The following is a 23,014-nucleotide window of genomic DNA, read 5'->3' as shown; positions in this document are numbered from 1 at the left end:
ATTATTCCAATATACCCTTCGTAACCCTCAACAAATATTGATCCTAAATAAACATTTTACATAGCCTTTCTCAACTGAAATTTTCTAGCTACAGGCCTGATACCCTAAAAATTTCCCATCATTACATCTTACAAAGTACAGTATAAAAATGCTAATCAAGCATAATATATTGCACAACGGATTTTTTGATAATGGGAAAAGAAAGGTACGGTAAAAAAGGGGAGGATTTATGATTTATGGTACCTAACCTTTCAAGGTATCAATCAAGATCTTGGCCTTCACCTTCTTTACAGATTCTATTGGAGTGTCTTGAACTAAACTGTCGCCGCTTTATTAATAAATTAAAGTAAAAACATGTAAAATATAGTTTCAAGTAGTGTTGTTAAACGGCTCGATTTGAGCCTATTTTTAAAAACGGCTAACTCAATATCTTAGCTAGAAGAATATTGCCCAAACCTCGAGATTTCGCTAATAGATGTCTAAACCTTTGTGCCATTTATGATTGAAATCTACAGGCTTTTGTAATATTATTCTGAATAAAATACTGAGTTAGCCGTTTTTAAAAATCGGCTCAAATCGAACCGTGTAACAATACTAATTACAAGTGAGCGAATAGAATATTTATTTTCCCTACCACAGGATTAGGAGTTATATATAATAAAATTGCATAAAATTAAATAATCATACTTAACGGCTAGGTTTAAATTAGGCAAAATTTCTTTAACAGCTGATACAAAAAAATCAAAGATTTAAATAACGTGCTGTCCCAGCAAAAATAAAAATATTTGTGATAATGGAATAACACATTTATAACAAGCTCAAAAATATTTTTATTGATTCGAGGCAGAACCTATCACTATCCCCCCCCCTTAAGATGGGTTCAGAGCTATTCTTAGTTAGCAAAGGTGGTATCATAAGCGTAGTCAGGGGGGTGGCAAGGGGAAATAAATTATAATGGTCGTCTTCGGTTTTAAGCTTAGGCTTGGTTTAGTTTAATTTTAAATGTGCTATCCACTTTTACCTATCGTATCGTCTTAATATATAAACAATAACACCAAATAATTCAATATTTGGATAATCGAGAAATTTAAGCTTCTTTAAATTGAATTTTATTAATTTACTTTATGCATTAGCAGGGACGGGAGTAAAACCATTAATATAAAATTTTCGAAAATCATTAGTAAAAGAATTATAATGTTAAAATATAAAAAAATGTTTAAATAATAATATCATCAATATTTTTAAAATTTGTATCAACAATCAAAATGTTCTACATTATTAAATTTGATTCAATTAAGCTAAGAAAATGTATATTTAGGTTTCCAGTCGGAATAGAATGCGACTTTTGGACCAGGGGTGTCGCTAGCCTTTTAGAAAAAGGGGTGCTAATTTACTTTTATAAAAGTGTCTATAATTTTTTTTATATATAATTTATAAGGAACTTCTTCACCATGTCCCCATCGGTGCGGATGAGTCCACTTTTACCCGGCCTTTATCAGGGTTTATGTCTATGGAATATCTTTCAAATTTTGATTATATGCCTAATAATTAAGGAACTACTTTGAATATTTAAATTGTTGGTTTATTTTTTAATATGTACAATCATTTATAAATAGATGTAACTTTTACTGAATTAAAAATTGGTCAAGAATAGGAATCCCTTATCTTAATAAAATTGAGGTTGAAATGTATCTATTAAATTAAAAAAATTAAGTGATCAAGTGAAAATATTTACTTATTGATAGTGTTGTCAAAGGGCCCGATTTTTAAAAACGGCTAACCAGTTAGCATAAAATATGGCGCAAGCCTCGAGATTTTGTTAATAAATGTCCAAACCTTTCAACCATCTTTGAGCTATATCACCAGGCTTCAATATTATCTTTTTGCTAAAATATTGGGATAGCCATTTTTAAAAATCGAGCCGTTTAACATCTTTACTTATTGAGATAACAATTAAGGAACTACCTTGAATATTTAAGTTGTTACGTATATTAAGTGTTTTTATTATTTTAATGTGTATGATCATCAAATAAAATTTATAAGGTAACAATAAATATATTTATGTAACTTTATTTTGATATAATGTATCATATTTTGATTTTTCACTATTTTATTTTTGCTTAAGAGACTAAAGGAAGGAAGTTTTAATAATAAAATGGCCTAATACCACAAGGGAAACAATATTTATTTAAAATGTAAGCTATAAAATTCCTTAAAATGCTATTTAAATAAAGTATTAATTAATTTGCTTATGGATGATAATTTAATTTTAAAAGAGGTGGTGCTTTAGCATTTAGCTAGCCCCTGTTTTGAATTAAAAAGAAAAAAAATAATATATATCCCATATTTTGTAACCATCATTACCTTATGTCATGATCTTATAAATTTTAAATAAAACAAAAAACAGCTGCTTTTCTGAATAAAGATGTGATCAACAAAATTAAGAATTTATCCTATCCGATCTTTTTACAGAGCATTTTGTACTCAGATACTCTCCGGGAGCTATAATGAAAATGTTTCATTTAAATTAGCAGCCATTTTATTGCTTTATTTTTAATCGATGTAATAATCGATAATACAGAAGATTTAGCATTTTCTTTCATTTTCCATGCTGACAAAGTACCTAATTTTTTAGTTTGAAGATATGACAGTGGCCCCATTATTTTAAAAATTTCCAAATATATTATAGCTGTACTTAGAGTTTTAAATTTACTTAAATTATCAAGTTTTTGTCTCAAATTATTTATTATCTATTATAAATTGTAGTGCCTTTATCGTTATTGTGAGCAAGCTCTCTTCACTATATATCCATCTAAGTGCCTTTTCACGTGCCCACCACCTTATCTCACCTATTTTTTGCAGCCTTCTCAACTTATATTGGCCAGATGAATTATTCTGTTTCACCCAAGCATCCATTTATCTGATTCACCGACCTGGATTTTATTTGATTTCCATGAATTAAGAACAAGAAATAAATATAATATAATAAATCAATCAAAACTTAGCTTTCACTCTACTCAAACGGAAGCATTTTCGCTTCATTTGAAAAAAAAAACAAAGATAAGAACTTGATAAGGATGTGTAGGGTCGACGTTATTGTTATATTTTGAATTAAAATATAGTATAAACGACATGACAATTCTCAAGGAATGTGATATTCAAATCATAGAGATATCATTAAAAATAAATAAATGATAAGAGAAAATAATGTGAACATAATAATAATTTTTTTATAATCGGCCTCTATTTTGATATTTTCCTCTGATCGGCCTCAAAAATCGACATTTTCTCGCGGCCTCATGGGCAAAATGCCCACCGGGTCTTATGGCCAGTCCGCCCCTGATCACAATAAATTTACACTTACATTTATTTTACTTTTATGTAAGTTAATTTTACACCGAGCATAATTTTTCTTCAAAAATTTATAAAATAAGAAAGGATGGTGATCTTGATCTTTTATAAAAATCGATTCTGGTTTTCGATCCTTTTAAAAGTATCGATTAAAAAGCCTGAATATTTACAACTAGTGCATCACGCATTTGAAATAAAAATAAAGAAATTAATTTAAAATATAAATTTATATGTAGCGTCTGTCTATAAATCTGTTAAATCTGATGTTTATCCAGGACTTTGCATATTTAAAAATTTGTTTTGAATATTTTAAATTAAAACATAGGAATTAATTTAAAACAATGCATAAATTAATTTAGAACACTAAAAAGTTGATCATGAATTTTTAATTGAAAAACATCAAAATGATTATTTAACATAGCATTTAAATCATACCCATTAAATTTTTATTTTTTTATACATAATGCAAAATGTTAAAATTTTTTTAAATAAATATAAGCTAGCACTGACCATGCTCTGTAAAATATTTTAAACCAAGACACCCCGGCAGTTGTTTAAAAATATTTTTCGCATGTCCGCTTCATAACTCATATCGTATCAGTTTGATTGATGCAAACGAAATCTCCACGGACAAAAGGGTGCAACAAAGGTAAAACAGTATAAAAAAATAAATAATAAAATACTTAAATAACACCCTCTATTTAAGCATTTTAAATTTTTTCTATAATTGTGGCATTTTTGTCACTTATCTTTTTATCCGCAGTACACCTGTTCTATTTTTTTGTCTAGGAAATTTTTAATAGTAATTCTGCCGCACTATATACACTTTTACTAATATTGCAATACGATGTAAGCTTATTTTGATTTTCATTTATAAGAAAGGATGAGATATAAATTTTGGAAGCTATTGTCAAAACAAATCATGAATCTCCTTATCATTATTCATTCGATAAATATTTTGTTATTTCCTTGAAGAACTTACTTTTCTTCAGGTTTCTTCTATTTAAATGTTAAGTTATCAGTTTATTTTATTATATACCCCGTTTTTTTTGGAATTTCATAGCGGATATTTTATTAATTAATTTAAATTTCACTTTAATAAAATTTTAACTATAAGAGTAATCACATCATGGCTACGCAAGTATATATTCATTTACATGATTCAAATATCCAATCTTGAAATTCTACATTTTTAAATGGGGAAAAAATAATAATTAATGAAAATAATCTTTTTTAATATATTAGTTTTAATATTTTATATATGTTCTAAAAATTTATATATATATATATTTTTATTATATTAGTCCTAATATTTTTTAATATATATTTATTTAAATTATATGTTCATATGAGATAAAATGAATTTTATATTCAAATATTTAATTTTTAAAATAAAAAAGCGTTAAATAAAAGTATATCAAAATGTAAAAGAATATAAAAAAACAGATCAGATACCTATAAAATAGTATCTAGATACATATACTTTTATAAAAAGTTTATCTAGGTACGACTTTTTGCTCGAGATACTTGTTTCTAGCTGCTTCAACAACTCTGGTATTTGAATTTTATCTAATAGATGGCATAAATAAAATATTTAGAATATATATTTTTTTTAGTTCGTTTGTTTTTTACCTGAAAAATCTCCTTAATCTTTTATCATTTTTTATATTCAAGGTAACTGGATTAAAGGTAATTACATATACTTTAGAATTATAATATAATTATTTTCAACATGAATGAATATTTTTTTTCAAATTTGCGCTAATGACGATATTCATATTATATCACCTTTTATTTCTTTTTTCAATGTAAAAAAAATCGTTGACGAAAAATAGTAAATCTTTTCGTAAAAATCTTCAAAAGAACGAATATATACTTTTGTAAAATAAAAAATGAACATTTTTTTAAACAAAGGGATGACAGGTTGATGATCTCATCCAGAAAATAATAATAAAATACATGGAAATTACTTTATAAAAAAATCTCCTGCTATATGTATTTTTTATCGAACAATAAAATACCTGGAATTAAATATAAAAAAAACAATATTATTCTATACTTATATTGTATTGAACAATAAAATGGAATTAAAGAAACAATATATTCTAAATTTAATTTTTTATCTAAATAACAACAAGCAACCCTTAATTGGCTTAGCACCCAATTATATAAAAACTGCCCTTACATATTACGCAATTATATTACAATAGTATATATATTTATGTTCCATTCGTTTCAGGTGTGATGGCTATAATGATCCCATATCCTAGTCCTTGTGCCTAGGCTTAGGCAACAGGGAGAAAAGGAAAATGTACCCTTTGCAAATTTGCAAATTCTGTTATTTATAACTCAGTTATTTGTATGAGGCTTAGGGCTAGGCGCTTAATATCACGTTTAAATTCTCTCGCTTCAAACTGTAGGGGCCATATTGGACGCCATTTTAGCTTATCTGCCTTTTCTAAAGAGTAGACATTCACATTTTAAAAAATCACTGTGAACATTCACATTGTACAAAATCACTATCCAAACTATTAGTTTGCTTCAAAATCAATAATAAAACATCCCCTTTCTTCAGAAAAAAAGTGTAAAACAAGGTTACACTCTATCGCCACTTTTGTTTAATATCATAATAAATAAAATCATAAAAGAAGTATTAGGTGCGACCGATCATAGGGTTAAACGAGTCAATATTTCAGAAAATAGAATAATATCATAAGCAGATGACATCATTGTGAACCAAAAATATAGAAGAAACCAAAAACTTACTATATCTAATATAAACCTTAAGTCATAGAGTTAAACTATGATAAATTTTAACAAAACAGTTATTCTCCCCTCCCCAAGCTGCAGCGCTCTAAAATTTTATGGTTGGAGCTAACGCAATAAATTAGTAAGCAAAATGAAGTACATAGGGGTCACTCTTGATAAAAAAGGTAGTTGCAAAGAAGAAATATTAGAACAATTATAAAACAACTATTCCCGCTTCCTTTCCAATCTCAGCACCCCCCTATCGTAAGTCGCTACCTTATTCATCTTATCGCTTTACTACATGCATATTTTTCCCCAATTACAAAAAAAAAATTATTTAAACAAAAAATTTTGTTACAATATATAAATATTTTTTCTTTCTACACAAAAATTCTCTATTTTTTTTTTCTCGCAGTTATCATAATAAAAATCTGATCCAAGTTCTTATTCATTTTTAAAGGGCCTTTATAAATATTTATTCACGTTTTACCGGTATATTTATTACAAATAATGATTATTAATATTAACTAAAAAAATTTACACACTTCTTTATTGCTTTCTATGTATATATATATATAAATTAAACTTACCTTAATTCATTTTATATATTACTTAAATAAAAAACTCTTATAAACCCCCAAATTTATCTCCTTTTCCCACTGCCCCCCAAAAACAATATATTTCGATACAAGTTTTTGAATATATAATTTTATTTTCTTTCCTTACCCGAGTCTCAGATCTCGTTAAGTTTCTAAAAAAATACTCTTCAAATAAAATACATAAAATAAGTGCAAATAAGATAAGATTTAAAATTTACTAAAGTATATAATTATATAAATATTTAAAACTTTTTAAAAAATACATAGCCCATCTTGATGAGAAAAACCCGTTGGTTTTTAGATGACCTTGAAAAAAAAATCTCTGGGTCATTCACTGTTCTTTCACCTATGTTCCCCACTTGCCTCATCTAACCTGGTTCTATTCTCTTCATCTGGCCAGTGTCGAACCCCCATTCCGTCATTTGGAAATCTGATATAGCCTAACATATTCATTTTCTGATCCTCCCTCCCCAAATCACATTGAGCCATTTTTTCAACTCAGGCAATTTTTCTCAACCGGCCTCCCAAAACACATTGAGGAGTTTTTATCAATCGGCCCCAAAACCACATTGGCCATTTTCTCCAACAAACCACCAATATCCCACACCAGCGTCTACATGACAGGATTTTCACTGGATACAGACCCCCTTCAAAAACCTTTGCCTACCCCCCTAAAAAATATTATTATTTTTTACCTTATTTATTGATACTCTTTTCAAAGAATTTATAAAGGGTAACTTAAATTAATCTATATCTACTACCAACTATCTATATTTTGTGATTATAAATAATTTATTTTTTAGATAATAAATTCAATTAAAACTTCCATTATTTACAATGAATTAGTTATTATGGCATTATGAGCTTGCTAAAATATCTAAACCTTTTAAATTACATTTAAAAGGATAGTTTATTTGGAAAACAATGTGTATGATTGTTTGCAATATATAGATTTGGTCGATGAATTGTATTATAATAATACTATAATAAAAGTATAATTTTTACAGCAATAAATTTTGTCCTATTTCATCTCAAAATTAGATAACCCCCCAAAAAATTTATCCTACCCCCAATAAAGCAGCTTACCTCCTACCCTCTCAAAAAAATAAGATGCAAACTGTTCCTACCCCTCCCGCTCATGTAGACGCTGCCCCACACTCATAATCGTCAACCGGCTCCTCAAACACCATGGGCCATTCTCACCGCCACCCTATACTGTTATACTCACCAGGACAAAATGTTGAACTATCACCATTGTGGCCATACTCAAAACATTTAACATCCTTTCATTCTACAACGCTCTGCCAACTTATCCCACATCTATAACACTTATTCTATTCCTCTAGCCTTTCGCAGCAAACGACCGTGTCGATTCCCTATGCCTTCGATTCTATCCTATCCTCACCGATTCGCAAGTTTATAATACTTATACACCCCTGCATTAACTTCTGCACCGTTAACCAGGTTACTCTTCCAAACTTACCTCCTGCCCGTTGTGTCCTTCAATCTATAACGTCCGCCCTCGTATTCGAATAATCCTATTTCGGCGCTCTCTTCTACCATTGCCCTTAGTATATTACATTGTACCTCCACATATTTAGTTAATTTAAAACCCTTCATTTAACTAACAAAATAATTAAAATAATTTTAAAAAAAATTTGCTATATAATTAATTAAGTCTATACAAAATGTTCTCAATAAAAACAATTTACCTAAAACAATGTCTATAAAAAATTAATAATTAACTTAACTAAAAATATTTTAACTACTTGTGGTGTTAAACAAAACGGCACTATCAAAAATTAAAACTTAAACAACGCAATAGTATATCCAAACCAACTGTGCTTATTTAAACTCTTAACTCAGCCACAGTATTCCATTGTACCTTTAACAACAATTTTATACCGCAGAATTCCCCTGTGCCTTTAACAACATATTTCACTCCACAGAACTTCACCTGTACCTTTAACAACAACTATTTTACTACGCAGAACTTCCTCTGTGACTTTAAGAACAACTATCACAGCTAACCCATTGTGCTCTTAACAAACGTTAAGTTTTTTTAACCTAAACAAATACAAATATAAGAATAACATATATCTTGATCGGTCACAGCACCAAACTATTGGTTGTCCGCGGAGAATTATTTTTTTTTATCAAACGTCCGAAAATAATTTTTTATTAAAATAAAATGAAATAAATAATGATCATGTATTGCCTAATCGGCATATCTAAAAACAAAATAAATAATTATCTAAAATAGAATATCATGACTCATGCTGAGTCTTACAAATTATACAATTCAAATTCAAATACTTGGGCCGTTGGTACACGGCTAAATTATTATGCATAAAAAACAATAATAAATAAAAAATATATTCAATAAAATAAAGAAAAGCAACAATTATAACAATACCAATCTTTGGAAAACGGCAAATAATATGCCAATAAACATTAAAGCCGAATTCAGTTTCCAGCCCACATAGTAAATAATTCTGAGCACAATCTAGTATATGATGTAATAACATGGCTTTATACATACAAAGGGAAACAGTACACAAAATACAAAGCGCTATGGTGTACTATAAAACTGTAAAACTATTAAAGATGTGATGGAATTAAATATGAAACAATTTATAAAACTAAATAACTGTAAGGGATAGATCAGTGGCGTAGCTACGAGGGTGGTTTTCGGGTTTGGACCCCTCCCAGAGCAAATTTTTTTTTAGATTATACGTTCAAAAGACTTAAAAGTGATTTTATATCAATATAATTTTCTGGTTTAGATGTTTGTGGAAGGATATTATATTACTATTGAAATTATTCTGGATAGTATTATTATAAAGTCATTGAGAATAATATACTAAATTAAAATAACATATTATTGATGCATGGCCGGGCAAAAGGGCCGAAGGCCCGTTAAAGGGGGTCTGGGGGCGAAGCCCCCAACTTTTATATGTATGGACCCCCTCTAAGGAAAATTCCTAGCTACACCACTGGGATAGATCAAAAAGTTATTCGTATCAAAAAGAGATACTTCAAATGAAAGCTCACAACCCAAAAACTCGCTCATCATATAACAAACAATATTATTATCAAATCTCTAGAAAATGTTACAAACTAAGACAAATTATAATAAAATTATAGAATTCAAGGGATGCGATCTATTAAATTCTTAATTTTTCATGGTAATCAATAAATCCTTCAATATATATAAAGTAATCAATTACAAAAAATCTTCTCAAAATTGATTTGTAATCAACTAGAATTCACACAAGAAATCTTAAACTTAAAATTATCCACTACCCCCACCCTTAGAGTAATTAAAATATACTGTAGTTTTTAAGTATAGGCGTTTAGCCCCACTCTTTTTTAAAGCCTATAAACTTAAGCAACATTTTGTTGCTTGTACAAGTACTTGCGATTTGCCTACAAACATGTAGAGGGCTCCTCATATTTTACTTTTCACCCAAATTAAATTAGTTCCTAGCATAGTTCTGTTGAACTTTCAATGTCAGAGGGCCAAAGCGCTATATACCACGTATAACGCAATGATATTGTTCTTTAAGTTTTACATGTCAGCTGATTGTCAACTTTTTCGATGTTTTAAGATAAAATTAAAATATTCATGAAAATGCTATTATTATTACTATTTTGTTATGTGCCACTTCCATTGATATGGAGTCATAATATAATGCCCATTGTATTATGGCATGGAATGGGTAATTAAAATTACTGAACTGGATTTCTATTTTATTTTAGGTGATACATGTTGTAATCCATTAACATTAGGATTTATAATTAAGATACTTAAAAATAAACTGAATGATGTGCATATATACTCAGTCAAAATGGGCCAAAGTTTCATAGAAGTATATTTTATTTATTTAAATATATGCAAATTTTAAGGACATGGAAGATGGATATTTTCTTGATGTGAATGAACAAGTATTTTTTTTATATTCCATATGTGCAAGTATATATGTTCTCTTTAAGATTAAAATTGTCTGTGATAAACTTAAAAATGATTCACGCTACAACAAAGGTTATAATGCCATAGGATTTTCTCAGGGTGGTCAATTTTTGTAAGCAATCTTCATAAATTTTCATTTCTAAATATTACATTTAAGGAGGGGATTGGCGCAAAGATGTCCACAGCCACCTATGCACAATCTTATTTCATTGGGTGGTCAACATCAAGGTTGATGGATTTATTTAAAATAATGTCTTACTTTGGTTCAATCCAATATTTTTTGACCAATCCAATCTATTATTGTTTTTTTTAATTACACAAATCTGATTCAAATTTTTTTAAGAAATAAGTATAATAAGCCATTTCATGTCAAAAAAGCCTGATTTTTGTAGGACCTATGAGTAGAGGCGTGCACTATGTTGTATTGTGATATGGAGCTCATTGGAATTTGGAATCCTTCAATTTTACATTGCTTAATAAGGGTTATTTTAAAGTATGAAAGTTGTGATTGACTGGAAATGTACTACAACATATAGAGTAGAGATCTGCAAAGTTAGGCTCAGCCTGTACCCGGCCTGAGTCCAGCCTGGCCCAAGGCTCGGGCCTAATTCTATTTAAAATAATCAAATTCGGGCCAGGTCAGGCCTAATATTTTTTAAAAAAATTTGGGCTGTGTCATGTTGGACCTTGAATTTTATTTTAAAAATATATCTAAATTTATCAATTTTATATTGAATCTTTTATAAAATAAAAATATTTGATTTTATTTATTGAAACTAAACGACATATAACATATGTCTTTTATTATGAGTAATTATAAAAATTAATTCTATATTTAAATAAATTTGGGCCAGGTCGGTAAATTTTTTTTAAAAAAAATTTCGGGTTCGGGCTGGGGCGGCAAAACTATTTTAAAAGAAATTTTTATTCGGGCTGGGCCGGCAAAACTTTTTTAAAAAAATTTTGTGCCAGGCTGGGCTTGAAAAATTAGGCCCAATTCAGATCACTAATATAGAGTACCTGCACTGTTAATTTCAGACAATTTTCCAAAAGCTTTTTAAATATTCTTAATTTATATATATTTTCCATATAAACTAAAAAATACACCAATTTTAAAGCAAAAATTATCTGATTTATAGGGTTGGTATTCTACCTGGAATATGTTTCCAAAAAATTTATATAGATGAAGCCCACTTTTAATAGATAAAAAAATATTAAAATTCAGTAAAATAATCTATAAAAAAAATAGAAAAGCCAATATAAAAAAAATATTTTGTCATCTCCCCTCAAAAAATGATCAATGAAAAATTCTGGGAATATATTTTATTATGAAAAGCATTTCAAACTGAAAATAAGAATTACTTTGTTAATTTTTTTTTCATTTTCATAATATAACTAACAATAAAAATATGTATGAATATTTTTCAACTATCTGTCATTTTAGGACATTATTTTGTGATTATTTAAACTGTTTTTTTATGTTAATGTTACTGTTAATTAGACTAGACTTAAAACAACTTTTAAAAATTAAACATGTTTACTGAACTTATTATTTTATAACTCATTGGTAACATGCCAAAAACAAAATATTTTACCTGATTTTATTCTTATAAAGTTTTAATTATTTTATTTTTACAAACTAAAGAAAGGCTTTTAATTTAGCAACAAATTTGTAAGCCGGCTTAATTCCTGCCATGTTGAATATGGCTTACTGTTTTTTTAATTAACCCAAAAAAACTTGTTATTTATATACTATGGCTATCAAGTTATATTTATTCTAATCTTTACTCTCTGTTATGGTTATTTTAGATATAGCTATTTCCTATTGACTACAGCTATTTGGCTAAAAGCATTTTCAGGGAATAATAGTTGAATAAGCTTTTTTCTAATCTTATATGTTATCACTTATTTTCAAACCCCATTGATGCTACTAATTCCCTGTTTGATTATATAATATAATATTTAATTTTGATTTAAATAAGAAGTTATTAACTTATTTATAAATCAAATAATAAAGGTGTTTATGGTCTTCCAAGATGCCCTGGTATAAAGTCGCTGTGCGACAAAGTAAGATACATCCTGAATACTATGGCTTACAGGGAATACGTCCAGAAACATTTGGTACAATCTCAATTTTGGCATGATCCCATGAATGAGACTCTGTATAAAGCGAATTCATCATTTTTGGGGGATATTAACCAAGAAAGGGTAAATTTGATTTGATATGTTTATTTCTTGGTGTCAGTAAATACTCACCTTACTGGAAAGTTATTTTTTGTAAGTAAGAGGATTTCACGAATAGGACTGGGGAAAGTGTATATAAATTTCATGATTTTTAAATTTGTATAAATAATTTATTTTTATCATGTGATTGATTTCATTAAAAGCACATTATATGGAGAACTAATATTATATATTTTTTAAAAAAATGGGCTTATATTTATTGCTTAAAATCATTTCTTTGTATAAACTATTTACTGAAACTGTTTGCATATGGTAATGAGTCTTATTATTATATACAAAAAAATAGTCATTCAATCCCTCTTACAAAGCTAATCTTATGAAATTAAACAAACTAGTCTTGATCAAGTTTCTAAAGGATAGCATAGTCATTCCTAGGGAGTCCGAATGGTTCGGTTTTTATAAACCTGGATCCAACACGATATTGATGAATATGAATCAAACCGACTTATATCAGAAGGTTTAATATATATTTTTTTTAAATTAACACTTTCACTGGCTTAATGGGGTAATCAATTTTTAGCCATTTGAAAATTCAACTCAACCTTAAAGGAAACATAGGAAAATTAACCCACTTGTCTCAATATTAGCCAGATTTTGTCCGGCACATGCCTGTAGACTTACTCGATTTTTTTTAACCATTACCTCTTAACTAATCAGGGGCTGTCTGTCTACTCTTTTTTTGAAGTTTCATCGAATGGTTAGGTATGTATATAATATTCAGAGATTTGCCGGCTGGGCTAGTAAACCCTGCCCGGAACTGGACATAAAATAATATGATGATCTTGAAAATTTGGGCCAGACTCAAAATTAAAAATCTAAGCCTGGCCGATATAAAGAAATTTTTTTAGAATTATATCAATTAGATAATATAATTAGTTGGCCTATTATTATACAAAATTGATGGAAAGAAAGAAATCAGGAAGCATGATTGACTTGAAAGAAGGCCTTTACAGTTAATTTTTATAGTATGTAATTTTAATATCAACCTGGACTGATTAAGGCCCACCAAATGGAATCTAGTTATTTTTCATCCCAAAACCAGTCTAGACCTGCAGCACCATATATTCTATTTTATATATATATTCTTAGGATCTGTTAGGGTTGAAGGAAATGCAAGATAATCAAAAGTTAGATCTATTATCCTATCCCGATGATCATTTGCGTTTCGACGTCAGATGGTTTGAACAGGCCATTATTTCGACATACCTCAATGTTGCAATATAATATAACAATTACAAATGGGCATATTTAAAACCACAAAGATATTTTTATCACAATTTCTGAATTAATGATATAACATTTAACCATTTTTAATATTTATATTATATATTTATTTATTTTTAACAATGCAATTAATTTATTTGGTTTTTAAATAATATATTTAATTGATTTGGCAATGTATTTATATTATGTAATCTCTACGAGGCAATGATCTCTATTTAAAATAAAAATTAACAATTATTTTTTTGTGAACATAGAAGAAGAAAATACAAATATTATTCAACAATTTTATAATCAATTAGCAAAAATGATTAAAATATTGTGGAAAATTTCTTGCATTTCTAATACGCGGAGGATATTTTACTTTACATATCTCGCAAAATAGGTTAAAAAGGAAGATGAAATTTGAAGATGTCAATTATTTTTAAACCTTAAATAATTCATTTTTAACCCTAGTCTTATTTAAATTCAGAATGAGTACGCTTAATTTTTCCTAATATAAATTTTTAAGTTTGGTTATTATATTGCATTGCTGTTAGATTTTAATATCAAATATTTGTAAAAATCACAAAATTTAACAAACAAGGGCAAAATATTAAGTCATCTTATCATGTTTAATATTGATGAATAAAACATTTATTCTTTAAACCAGATCATATCATGTTCCTTCCTTTGTGTTTACTATAGCCTTGCACAGGAATTTGAACCGAACCTGAACCCGGAGAAGTAAACCCGGGTTTTTGATAAAAAAATCTGAACCCGAACCGAACCTGAACCCCATTTATAAAATTTTTACAACCCCAAACCGAACCCAGGAATTTTTATGAACCCGGGTTCAAGCGGGTTCAGTGTATTGTTTAAAATCATATATTAAGATATTTGTATAATTGTAAATACAAATATTAATAATTTAATTGAGATTTTTTCAAAGATTCCTATTGGAGTGTTAAATAAATTTAAAGCAATTAAATACATTCACGCCATTTATTTTTAATTTTTAACTTAGTCTCAAAGATTACTAATTAAAGGAATGAACAAGTCAAAGTAAAAATTATTATATTGATTTATTTTTTGTTCAGATTAATTTTTAATATATATTAATAAAGTGTATATTATAACTGAAATTAAATTTATATATCTGTTTTTTAATTCTATGAAATCATTGCTCTTTAAAATTTAACCTCTTTAACTCTTTTATTTCAAGGTTTATGACTGTTTTGTATTTTTAAATGTATTTTGCCTATAAATAAAATAAAAAATTTATTTTTATACCAAATTTATGTCTAGTATTTTAATATCAATTCGAAAATTCTTAAACCCGAGCTGAACCCGGAACCAAACCCGGGTTCAAAAATATTTCCATAAACCGAACCCAAACCGAACCCAAACCGAACCCGGGGCTAAAATTTTGCCGGGTTCGCATCCCTGGCCTTGCGCGTCAAGAATAATTGACAGATGTAGATCCTCTATGTAATTATAAGTATATAAATTCTGTAATTAAGTTTTTTTTAAGAGATAGTAATTAAATATTTGGTGGCTCCTTGCGGAAAAAAAACCCGACCGATTTAAAAAAGGCGTCTTAAACCAAAATTCAAAATAGATAAATAATATAGATATGATGAAAATATTAATCGTTATAGTAGATTTGCATTTGGCAAGTTGTATTCACAGTTTAAATACTGATAAAATAAATACGAAATTGATTTAAAATTTTGCGATAAATATTATAATTATGGAACGAGTATTAAAATTAATAACACATCTGATTAAATTTAATATTTTTAAACTTTTCTAAATTATGATTTTTTTAAAAATATATTTGATTTGTGTACATTATATATAAATAAAAATATGGAATATTTAAATTTTTTAAGTTCACTGTGTATAGTTAAGGTAAAAAATCATTCATAGGTATTCAATATATTTATTCCAAACATGTCAAAGTATTATCATAAAATACTATGTCTACTCCTACCTTTTTAACATGACTACATTTAGTTAGTGATGTAACTACTCGATTTTTAGAAGCGTCTAACCCAATAATTTAGCCAAAAAATATTATGCAGGCTTGGAAATCTCATAGATGTCAGAAAGGTTTGGACTTCTGTTAACGAAATTTCGAGGCTAAAATCGGTTAAATCGAGCAGTTTAACAACAATACATATAGGCACCGGCTTAATAAAGTCATAATAAATAGGCATAAACTGAGTATGTGATATATTAATAGAAAAATAGTACAAGGTTTTATTCTGCTATAGGGATATATGCGATGTCTACAAAAAACAGTTTGCTTCGGTTTATTGGGGAGTTACAAATTAAAGATGCAAAATATATTCCTGTAAAATTTGTTGAATACTTTTATTATAGAACTATTTAATATACATACATAGATTACTAAACATTGACCAAATCAAAATATTGCATACAATAAAATGATAGTAATTTACGAAATATATTTATTTCTGAAATTTTTTAAAAGTTATAAGGGTGGGAGACATTCAATTTAAATTCATGTCAAATAATACACCCCACGTTTTTTAATTAAATTAATATTCTAAAAATAAATTCTTCCACATTAACAATTTTTGACAGTTTTTAGTAGATAACCGATAATATATGAAATAACTCCCAATTAATAGATAATGTTAATCGATTTAGCCTAAATATGTTTTGAGTTATAAAACTCACTAAATTGAACGGCTCAATGTGCCGTATGAGTTGGCGCAATATTTTTTAAATATTTTGCTCGTGGAGCATTAATAATATCAAATCAAAATAAATTTGTATCAATTCATGGGCCTCGTTGAGCGGCTAAATTTTAAGTCATATTTTACCATAAAAACTCGAGATTAGAGTCTAAAAACTCAACTTTTTATCAACACTATTAGTAGGTAAGGATTATCCCCGCTAAGGTGATAGATGTAGATATGAGTTTTTGAGGGGGGTTTACCTAAAATAAATTTTATGTCATGTAGGCGCTAGTTATAATTAACATGGTCGGTAAATTAGTTCCACATTTAAATATTATTTTAGGCGACATATATGTATATTTCTTTAAATAAAACCATGGCCCTTTCACTATGCATTTTTTTTACACAAATCTTATTTTCTTCACTAATTTTAAAATTTAGCAGTATACTTTTGAAATAATATTCACTAGCATCAGGCCTTCGTCCAAAACTAATATATACTAACACCGCTAGTGAACATCGGGCGAATGTCTTCTTCTTCTCTCCGTTTTATGGCGATTTCCAGGTTTACCCGGGTAGGCCAGTTTTCCCTCTGATTTTTCTTTTCCATTTTTGACGGTCCTGAGCATCAATACTTGTAAGATTCAAGCTTCTCATATCCGCCGCTATCACATTTGTCCACGTCATCTTGGGTCTTCCTCTAGGTCTTGATCCTCCTACTTCCATCATTGTGCATCTCTTTACCCAGTCATCTCTTGTCATAAGTTCCACATGCCCAAACCATCTTAGTCTATTTCGTCGCATTACCATACCAATCATTTCTATACCTAATCTTGCTCGCAATTCCTTGCTAGTTTTTCTCTCTCTCAGAGATACCCCACACATCCATCTAACCATCCTCATCTCTGTTCTTTCTAATTTGGCTTCGTGAATTGCTTTCATTGCCCATGTTTCACCGCCATAAACTAAACAACTCCTCACGCAGCTTACGTAAACTTTCCCCTTTAATTTCAGAGAAACTTTTTTATTTGTAAGAATAGACGACATCTCTCTGAACTTCTTCCAAGCTTGTCTGATCCTTGCAACAACAGCAGAATCTACACCACCATCTGCGTTTAGCATATCACCTAAATAACAAAACTTATCCACTTTTTCTAGGGTTAACCCATTGCCAATATCCAGACCACCATTTTTTAGGTTATCATTATTATGTATCCCTTTCATGCATGTTTTACAAATAAAGGTCATTCTTTCTAACATCAAACTGCCTTTTTTCCCACTACATCTTTTATGTACCCATTTCTGGCATCTGGTGCATTGGATAGAATTTCTAGCAACTCCTTTCCCACATACACCACAAGGCCACTTACCTGATTCTTCTATCTTTAGATTTTCCCCACCAATCATCACCTTTGTTTTTGATGCATTCATTTTCAGGCCCTTTGCTTCCATAGTCATCTTCCATTTACTAACTTTATCCCTCAATTCTCCCTCACTGTTTGCCATTAATACAAGGTCATCTGCATATAATAGCTCCCAGGGAAGTCCTTCACGCATTTCTTTAGCCACCACATCCATTACTAAGATAAATAATAATGGACTCAGCACGGATCCTTGATGAAGTCCTACCTTCACCTCAAAGCTGTCACTATCACCATAATCCGTCCGTACTGCTGTTTGTGCTCCAACATACATTGCCATCACTGCGGTAACTAACCATTCCTCCACACCGGATTTTCTCAAGGCCCATCTTGTAATCTCACGCGGCACCCTATCAAATGCTTTCTCCAAATCAACAAACGCATAATAGAGTTTCTTTTCCTTCGCAAGATACTTCTCCTGAATTTGTCTCACCACAAAAATTGCATCTGTCGTGCCTTTTCCCGATGTAAAACCAAACTGCATTTCATCAATTTTGATTTGTTCCCTTATCCGCTTTTCTAACACTCTCTCAAATACTTTCATTGCATGTTCCAAGAGTTTAATAGCTCTGTAAGACCCACAATCTAAAGGATCACGTTTCCCCTATGTAATTTCCTTTTATTTAAACTACATCTAAATAAGAGTATGGGCTAGTTATCGACATGGGTTTTACGTAGCATAAATCCATGCAATTCTTGAGGAGAGATTAATGAAACAAATATATCTTAATTTTTTGCTGGATTCATTCTAAGAATCTGATAACGCGATCAACTTTAGTGGAAAATTAAATATTAACGACCGAACAAAGAAAATTTTCCAAAACAAAAAATATGAGATTATTGATCCAACTACCGTCTCTCTATTTTCTTTGAAGATATTTATTTTTATATGTCCAACAAATTGTTTTACCCATAAAAGTCTTCACTGTTTTTTAGTGGCATATCCGATTTTGGAATGTTCTTTACGTTTATTTTGCAAATTTAATATGGTTAATTTAAATAGTCTTTAAAGCGTTGATTCCTCATGTTTGAATTTATTTATTATATTTTTGTAATATCCCCTTAGTGTTGTTAAACGGCTATAAATGACTAACCTAAAATTTTAGACATAAAGATTACGCAACACTCATTATTTCGTTAATAGATGTCCAAACCTTTCTACCATCTATGAGCAAAATCTCCAGGCATGCGTAATATTTTGGCTAAAATATCGGGTTAGCAGTTTATAAAAATCGAGTCATTTAACAATGCTATATCCCCCATATAATTTTTCCAAAATAAAATTTGACCTAAAATAAGCCGCCATAATTTTATATCTAATCCTAGTATATTTTTTTTATAAATACGCTATAATTTGATATATTATATACATGTCGAATTTAAATATGGGATCTACGATGATTTGGAAGCACTTAATTTTAAATTATTTACTGAACGAAATGTAGAAAATCATTTGACCGAATACATTCCCACGTATGCAGTATCTATACTGTGCATCAGCCAATTTTGCTATATACTTTTTAACCACACTTAACTTTTCGTTTTTATTTAGAGTTTTCCAGCATATTGATTAACATACAAGATTTAATGGCGAAGATTGTCTGAAATTCATAAAGTAGTTACTCTACATATGCGGGAATTAAAGATTATGGAAAGCTATGCATAAATATCCACCCTCTAAGCTATAATAACCATGATTTTTAAAAAAATTAAAAATCGGTTCCTTTTTTAAAGTTATAATTTAATCAATATATTTTATGACTTTTTTAAGTATAATTCTATATTCTTTTTATGGGGGTCATGAGATATTCTTTATTAATTCAAAATAAATTCTGGCAAAATGATAGCAAAAGTGGAACTTCAGACAAGATAACAGAAAAGGAATGGTGGAAAAATAGCAAATCAAAATTGTAGATCGAATTATTTATAACCCATAATGTTATCTAACTTTTGGAAACACATAAAATCATAATAATAGTAATGGCTATAGAGAATGCCTATGTAACTAGTTCACGCTAGGATAAGATTCTATGAGTGATAGTTAATAAAAATCGGATTTCTTCCTTAGGCTGTATTTATAGTAAATGCGTTATCTTCAAGCGTTACGTTATTTAACGTAGTGTTATTATGATTTAGTTTTAAAATCTAATTTAAAATAAAATATAGAGATAATTATTGTATGTAATATTTAATAAAAATCATATACCTTTAATCGAATTCGCTATTATTTTTATAATCTTATCGCATATTTTTTATCGACGTATCGTAAAGTATGTTTTTCAAATTTTATCATAGCCTTATCATCATAAGCTCCATATTTATAAATTTAAACCAATTTATTGACTTTATTTTTGTAATAACGCTCTCTAAATAAAGCAACGCTTGAACAAAACCCGTTTACTCTAGTCCCAAAAATTAGGGCAGATGGATATCTGTATACAAATGTGTAAAATCTTGTTGGGTTCGTAGAATCAATCTGCAGATGTGATCTCAAGCAAGAAACTAATTTTTCAAGGGATTCGAATGATTCCATTCCATCATTAAACTTTATAGCATTTTTAGTTTTAATAATTAGCAAGCATCTTTCACAATCATTATATTTATAAATTCTGTTTAAACGTTATTCTTTATTCTTTTACATTTACACGTAAAATATTGGTATAGATTTCCTCCTATCATTATAAATAAGTTCACTACATTTCCATTTTAAATGTTTTAGGTTGAATTCATAGTGTGATCCGATTCGGCACGATTAACAGCTGATCGATTTTTAAAATCTGTTTATGAGATAAATTTTTCTTTATTAATATTTATTTTATAAATTCTTGTCTAAATATCATCATTTATTAATTTTTCTTCCGCAAGATTAATTAACGATTGGAGAATAGGTTGAAAATAGAAAATAATATAAGAACGTTTGACAAGCAGTAAGAAACATCAATAATGGTTTGAAAGACCTTGTAGCCTATAAATATAAGGGTTGCTAAAAATAATCATAAAAATATGAATAAATAATAACTTCACTTTATTACATGATCCTACATAATTAAATAATAAAAAATAAAAATTAAAAAGTTAAACTAAAGTAAAAAAGAATTCTTTCCAAAAATTGAAAAGTGAATTATATCCACAAAATCTCAAACTTTCCTTTAAAATTTACATCTTCGAAATATCCTCATTGAAATCGTAATAATTCTTCTAATTTATATAAGAAAATATTTATATCACAACAAATATAAAAATGGTTAAACAAATTTTTTTTAAATAAATGCTTATATAAGAAAAAAATTATTTTATGCTATGACCTAAATATTTTTAAAAAGCCTCAAAATCTTAAAACTTTCGTAAGTTTAATGAAACATGTCCAAAATTTTCCATTAAAATTTAAAGTTTTAAAAATCTATCATTTGTATCAAATTATTTTTATACTTACATTTTAATTTAATATTTCCCATTTTGATTAATATAACTGCCCATTTCTTATTATAATCTGAAATATAAATTAATTATTGTTTATTTATCTTCTAATCTTTTATAAACTTTAAGTTAAAATTTATTAAATTTTTATAATTTCTCTATCTTAAATAACCTTTCACAAATCTAAAAAATGATTTAAACCACTATTTTATTTTTAATTAAAAATATGTCATTTTTCATTAAAGTCACGAAAGTTTATTAATATTTTTGATATTTAGATCAGAGCTTAAATAAATATTTATTTTATTTTTTGATACATTACCCTAAAGGTAAAAGGGTAAGTGTAAAGAAAAATCAATTAGTTTCGTTTTATCAGATTGTACATTAATTGAATAATTGAGGTTAAGCTTAAACTAACTAACCCAAATGCAAGTAAAATTAAATTGATTTAATTATCAAAATTGTATTTATGTTTGGTCAGTTAGAAGAAAAACTTAATTTAATATAGATCTCCAAAACGGATATTATTAACCGAATACCATGCCTGTTCTTACAGGGAGGGATCTGATGTTCTTTAAAGTTTTTAGGGGATTTCAACCCCTCTACAGCATCTAACGACGCTATTCACTTTATCTAATATATTGTAAAAACAAAAAAAAAGTATTTAAATTTTTAAATAACAATTTAAGCCCATACTTCGTCCACTGGATAAAAAATTTCAATCAGGCCTGACTCGTGAGAAAATGAAAAAGGAAGCAACTATATAATTTTATCTTGCGGTTAGCAAAAAAAATACCATCAAAATTATCTAAGCTAGATGTAGGCTAGAAGAGCAATAATCTTACTTAAATAATTTTAAAATAAAAGCAATTTTTGTGGATATTTCAAAGCTACCAGTGATTATTTATTGGGCGGACGAATGTGGATTATTATATCCCTAGACTTATAATAAACCTAGAAAGATAAATAAGGCAAATATTGTTGTATCCTAGCATTTTTTCTTTAAAAATTAAAATTTATTTATAGTTATTTTTTTTTAGAATTTAGAAACAATGCTAGTTTTCCCTATTTATGCACATTGTAATATGAGAATGAGATACGTAGGTTTTAATTAAGTTTTTTGATAAATTCTTTCCGCTCTTCCTTTCTCTTATTATAACCGGCCTATGAATATTATGATTATCGTCTTGTGCGAAGGCTTGATAAGGGCTGAAATAAACATATATGTCAATAAGGGAAGTTAAAAATTTGATAAAACATTCATTTTTATAACTTATCATTACCCGAGGTGGAAAAATGTAAACGCGAACATCATGAAAAAATTTTAATTTTGTAATTAAATTTAAATAT

At 28.3% G+C, this 23,014-nt stretch overlaps 2 protein-coding genes across 2 annotated transcripts; one reads left to right on the top strand and one right to left on the bottom strand.

Annotated features, from left to right (window-relative positions):
* The first annotated feature begins 10,281 nt into the window (after positions 1-10,281).
* On the top strand, positions 10,282-14,351 carry LOC135929585 (palmitoyl-protein thioesterase 1-like). Its single transcript, XM_065466240.1, has 8 exons — positions 10,282-10,420; positions 10,461-10,570; positions 10,608-10,646; positions 10,695-10,783; positions 10,829-10,899; positions 12,689-12,879; positions 13,202-13,372; positions 14,005-14,351. The coding sequence occupies exons 1-8, from the start codon at positions 10,327-10,329 to the stop codon at positions 14,137-14,139; spliced, it is 900 nt and encodes a 299-aa protein (XP_065322312.1). The 5' UTR covers positions 10,282-10,326; the 3' UTR covers positions 14,140-14,351.
* Positions 14,352-17,374: 3,023 nt separating this feature from the next.
* LOC135929675 (uncharacterized) lies at positions 17,375-18,838 on the bottom strand. The gene has a single exon (XM_065466362.1). It carries the CDS (start codon positions 18,789-18,791, stop codon positions 17,394-17,396), a length of 1,398 nt encoding a protein of 465 aa, XP_065322434.1. The 5' UTR covers positions 18,792-18,838; the 3' UTR covers positions 17,375-17,393.
* Between the last annotated feature and the right edge of the window lie 4,176 nt (positions 18,839-23,014).

Source organism: Gordionus sp. m RMFG-2023, chromosome 5 (genome assembly GCF_954871325.1).
Source record: "Gordionus sp. m RMFG-2023 chromosome 5, tfGorSpeb1-WG-v2, whole genome shotgun sequence".
In the NCBI taxonomy this organism is placed as follows: Eukaryota; Metazoa; Nematomorpha; class Gordioida; order Chordodea; family Parachordodidae; genus Gordionus; species Gordionus sp. m RMFG-2023.
Note: the sequence above shows the minus strand (reverse complement) of the source record. Positions and strands in the feature narration are given on the sequence as shown.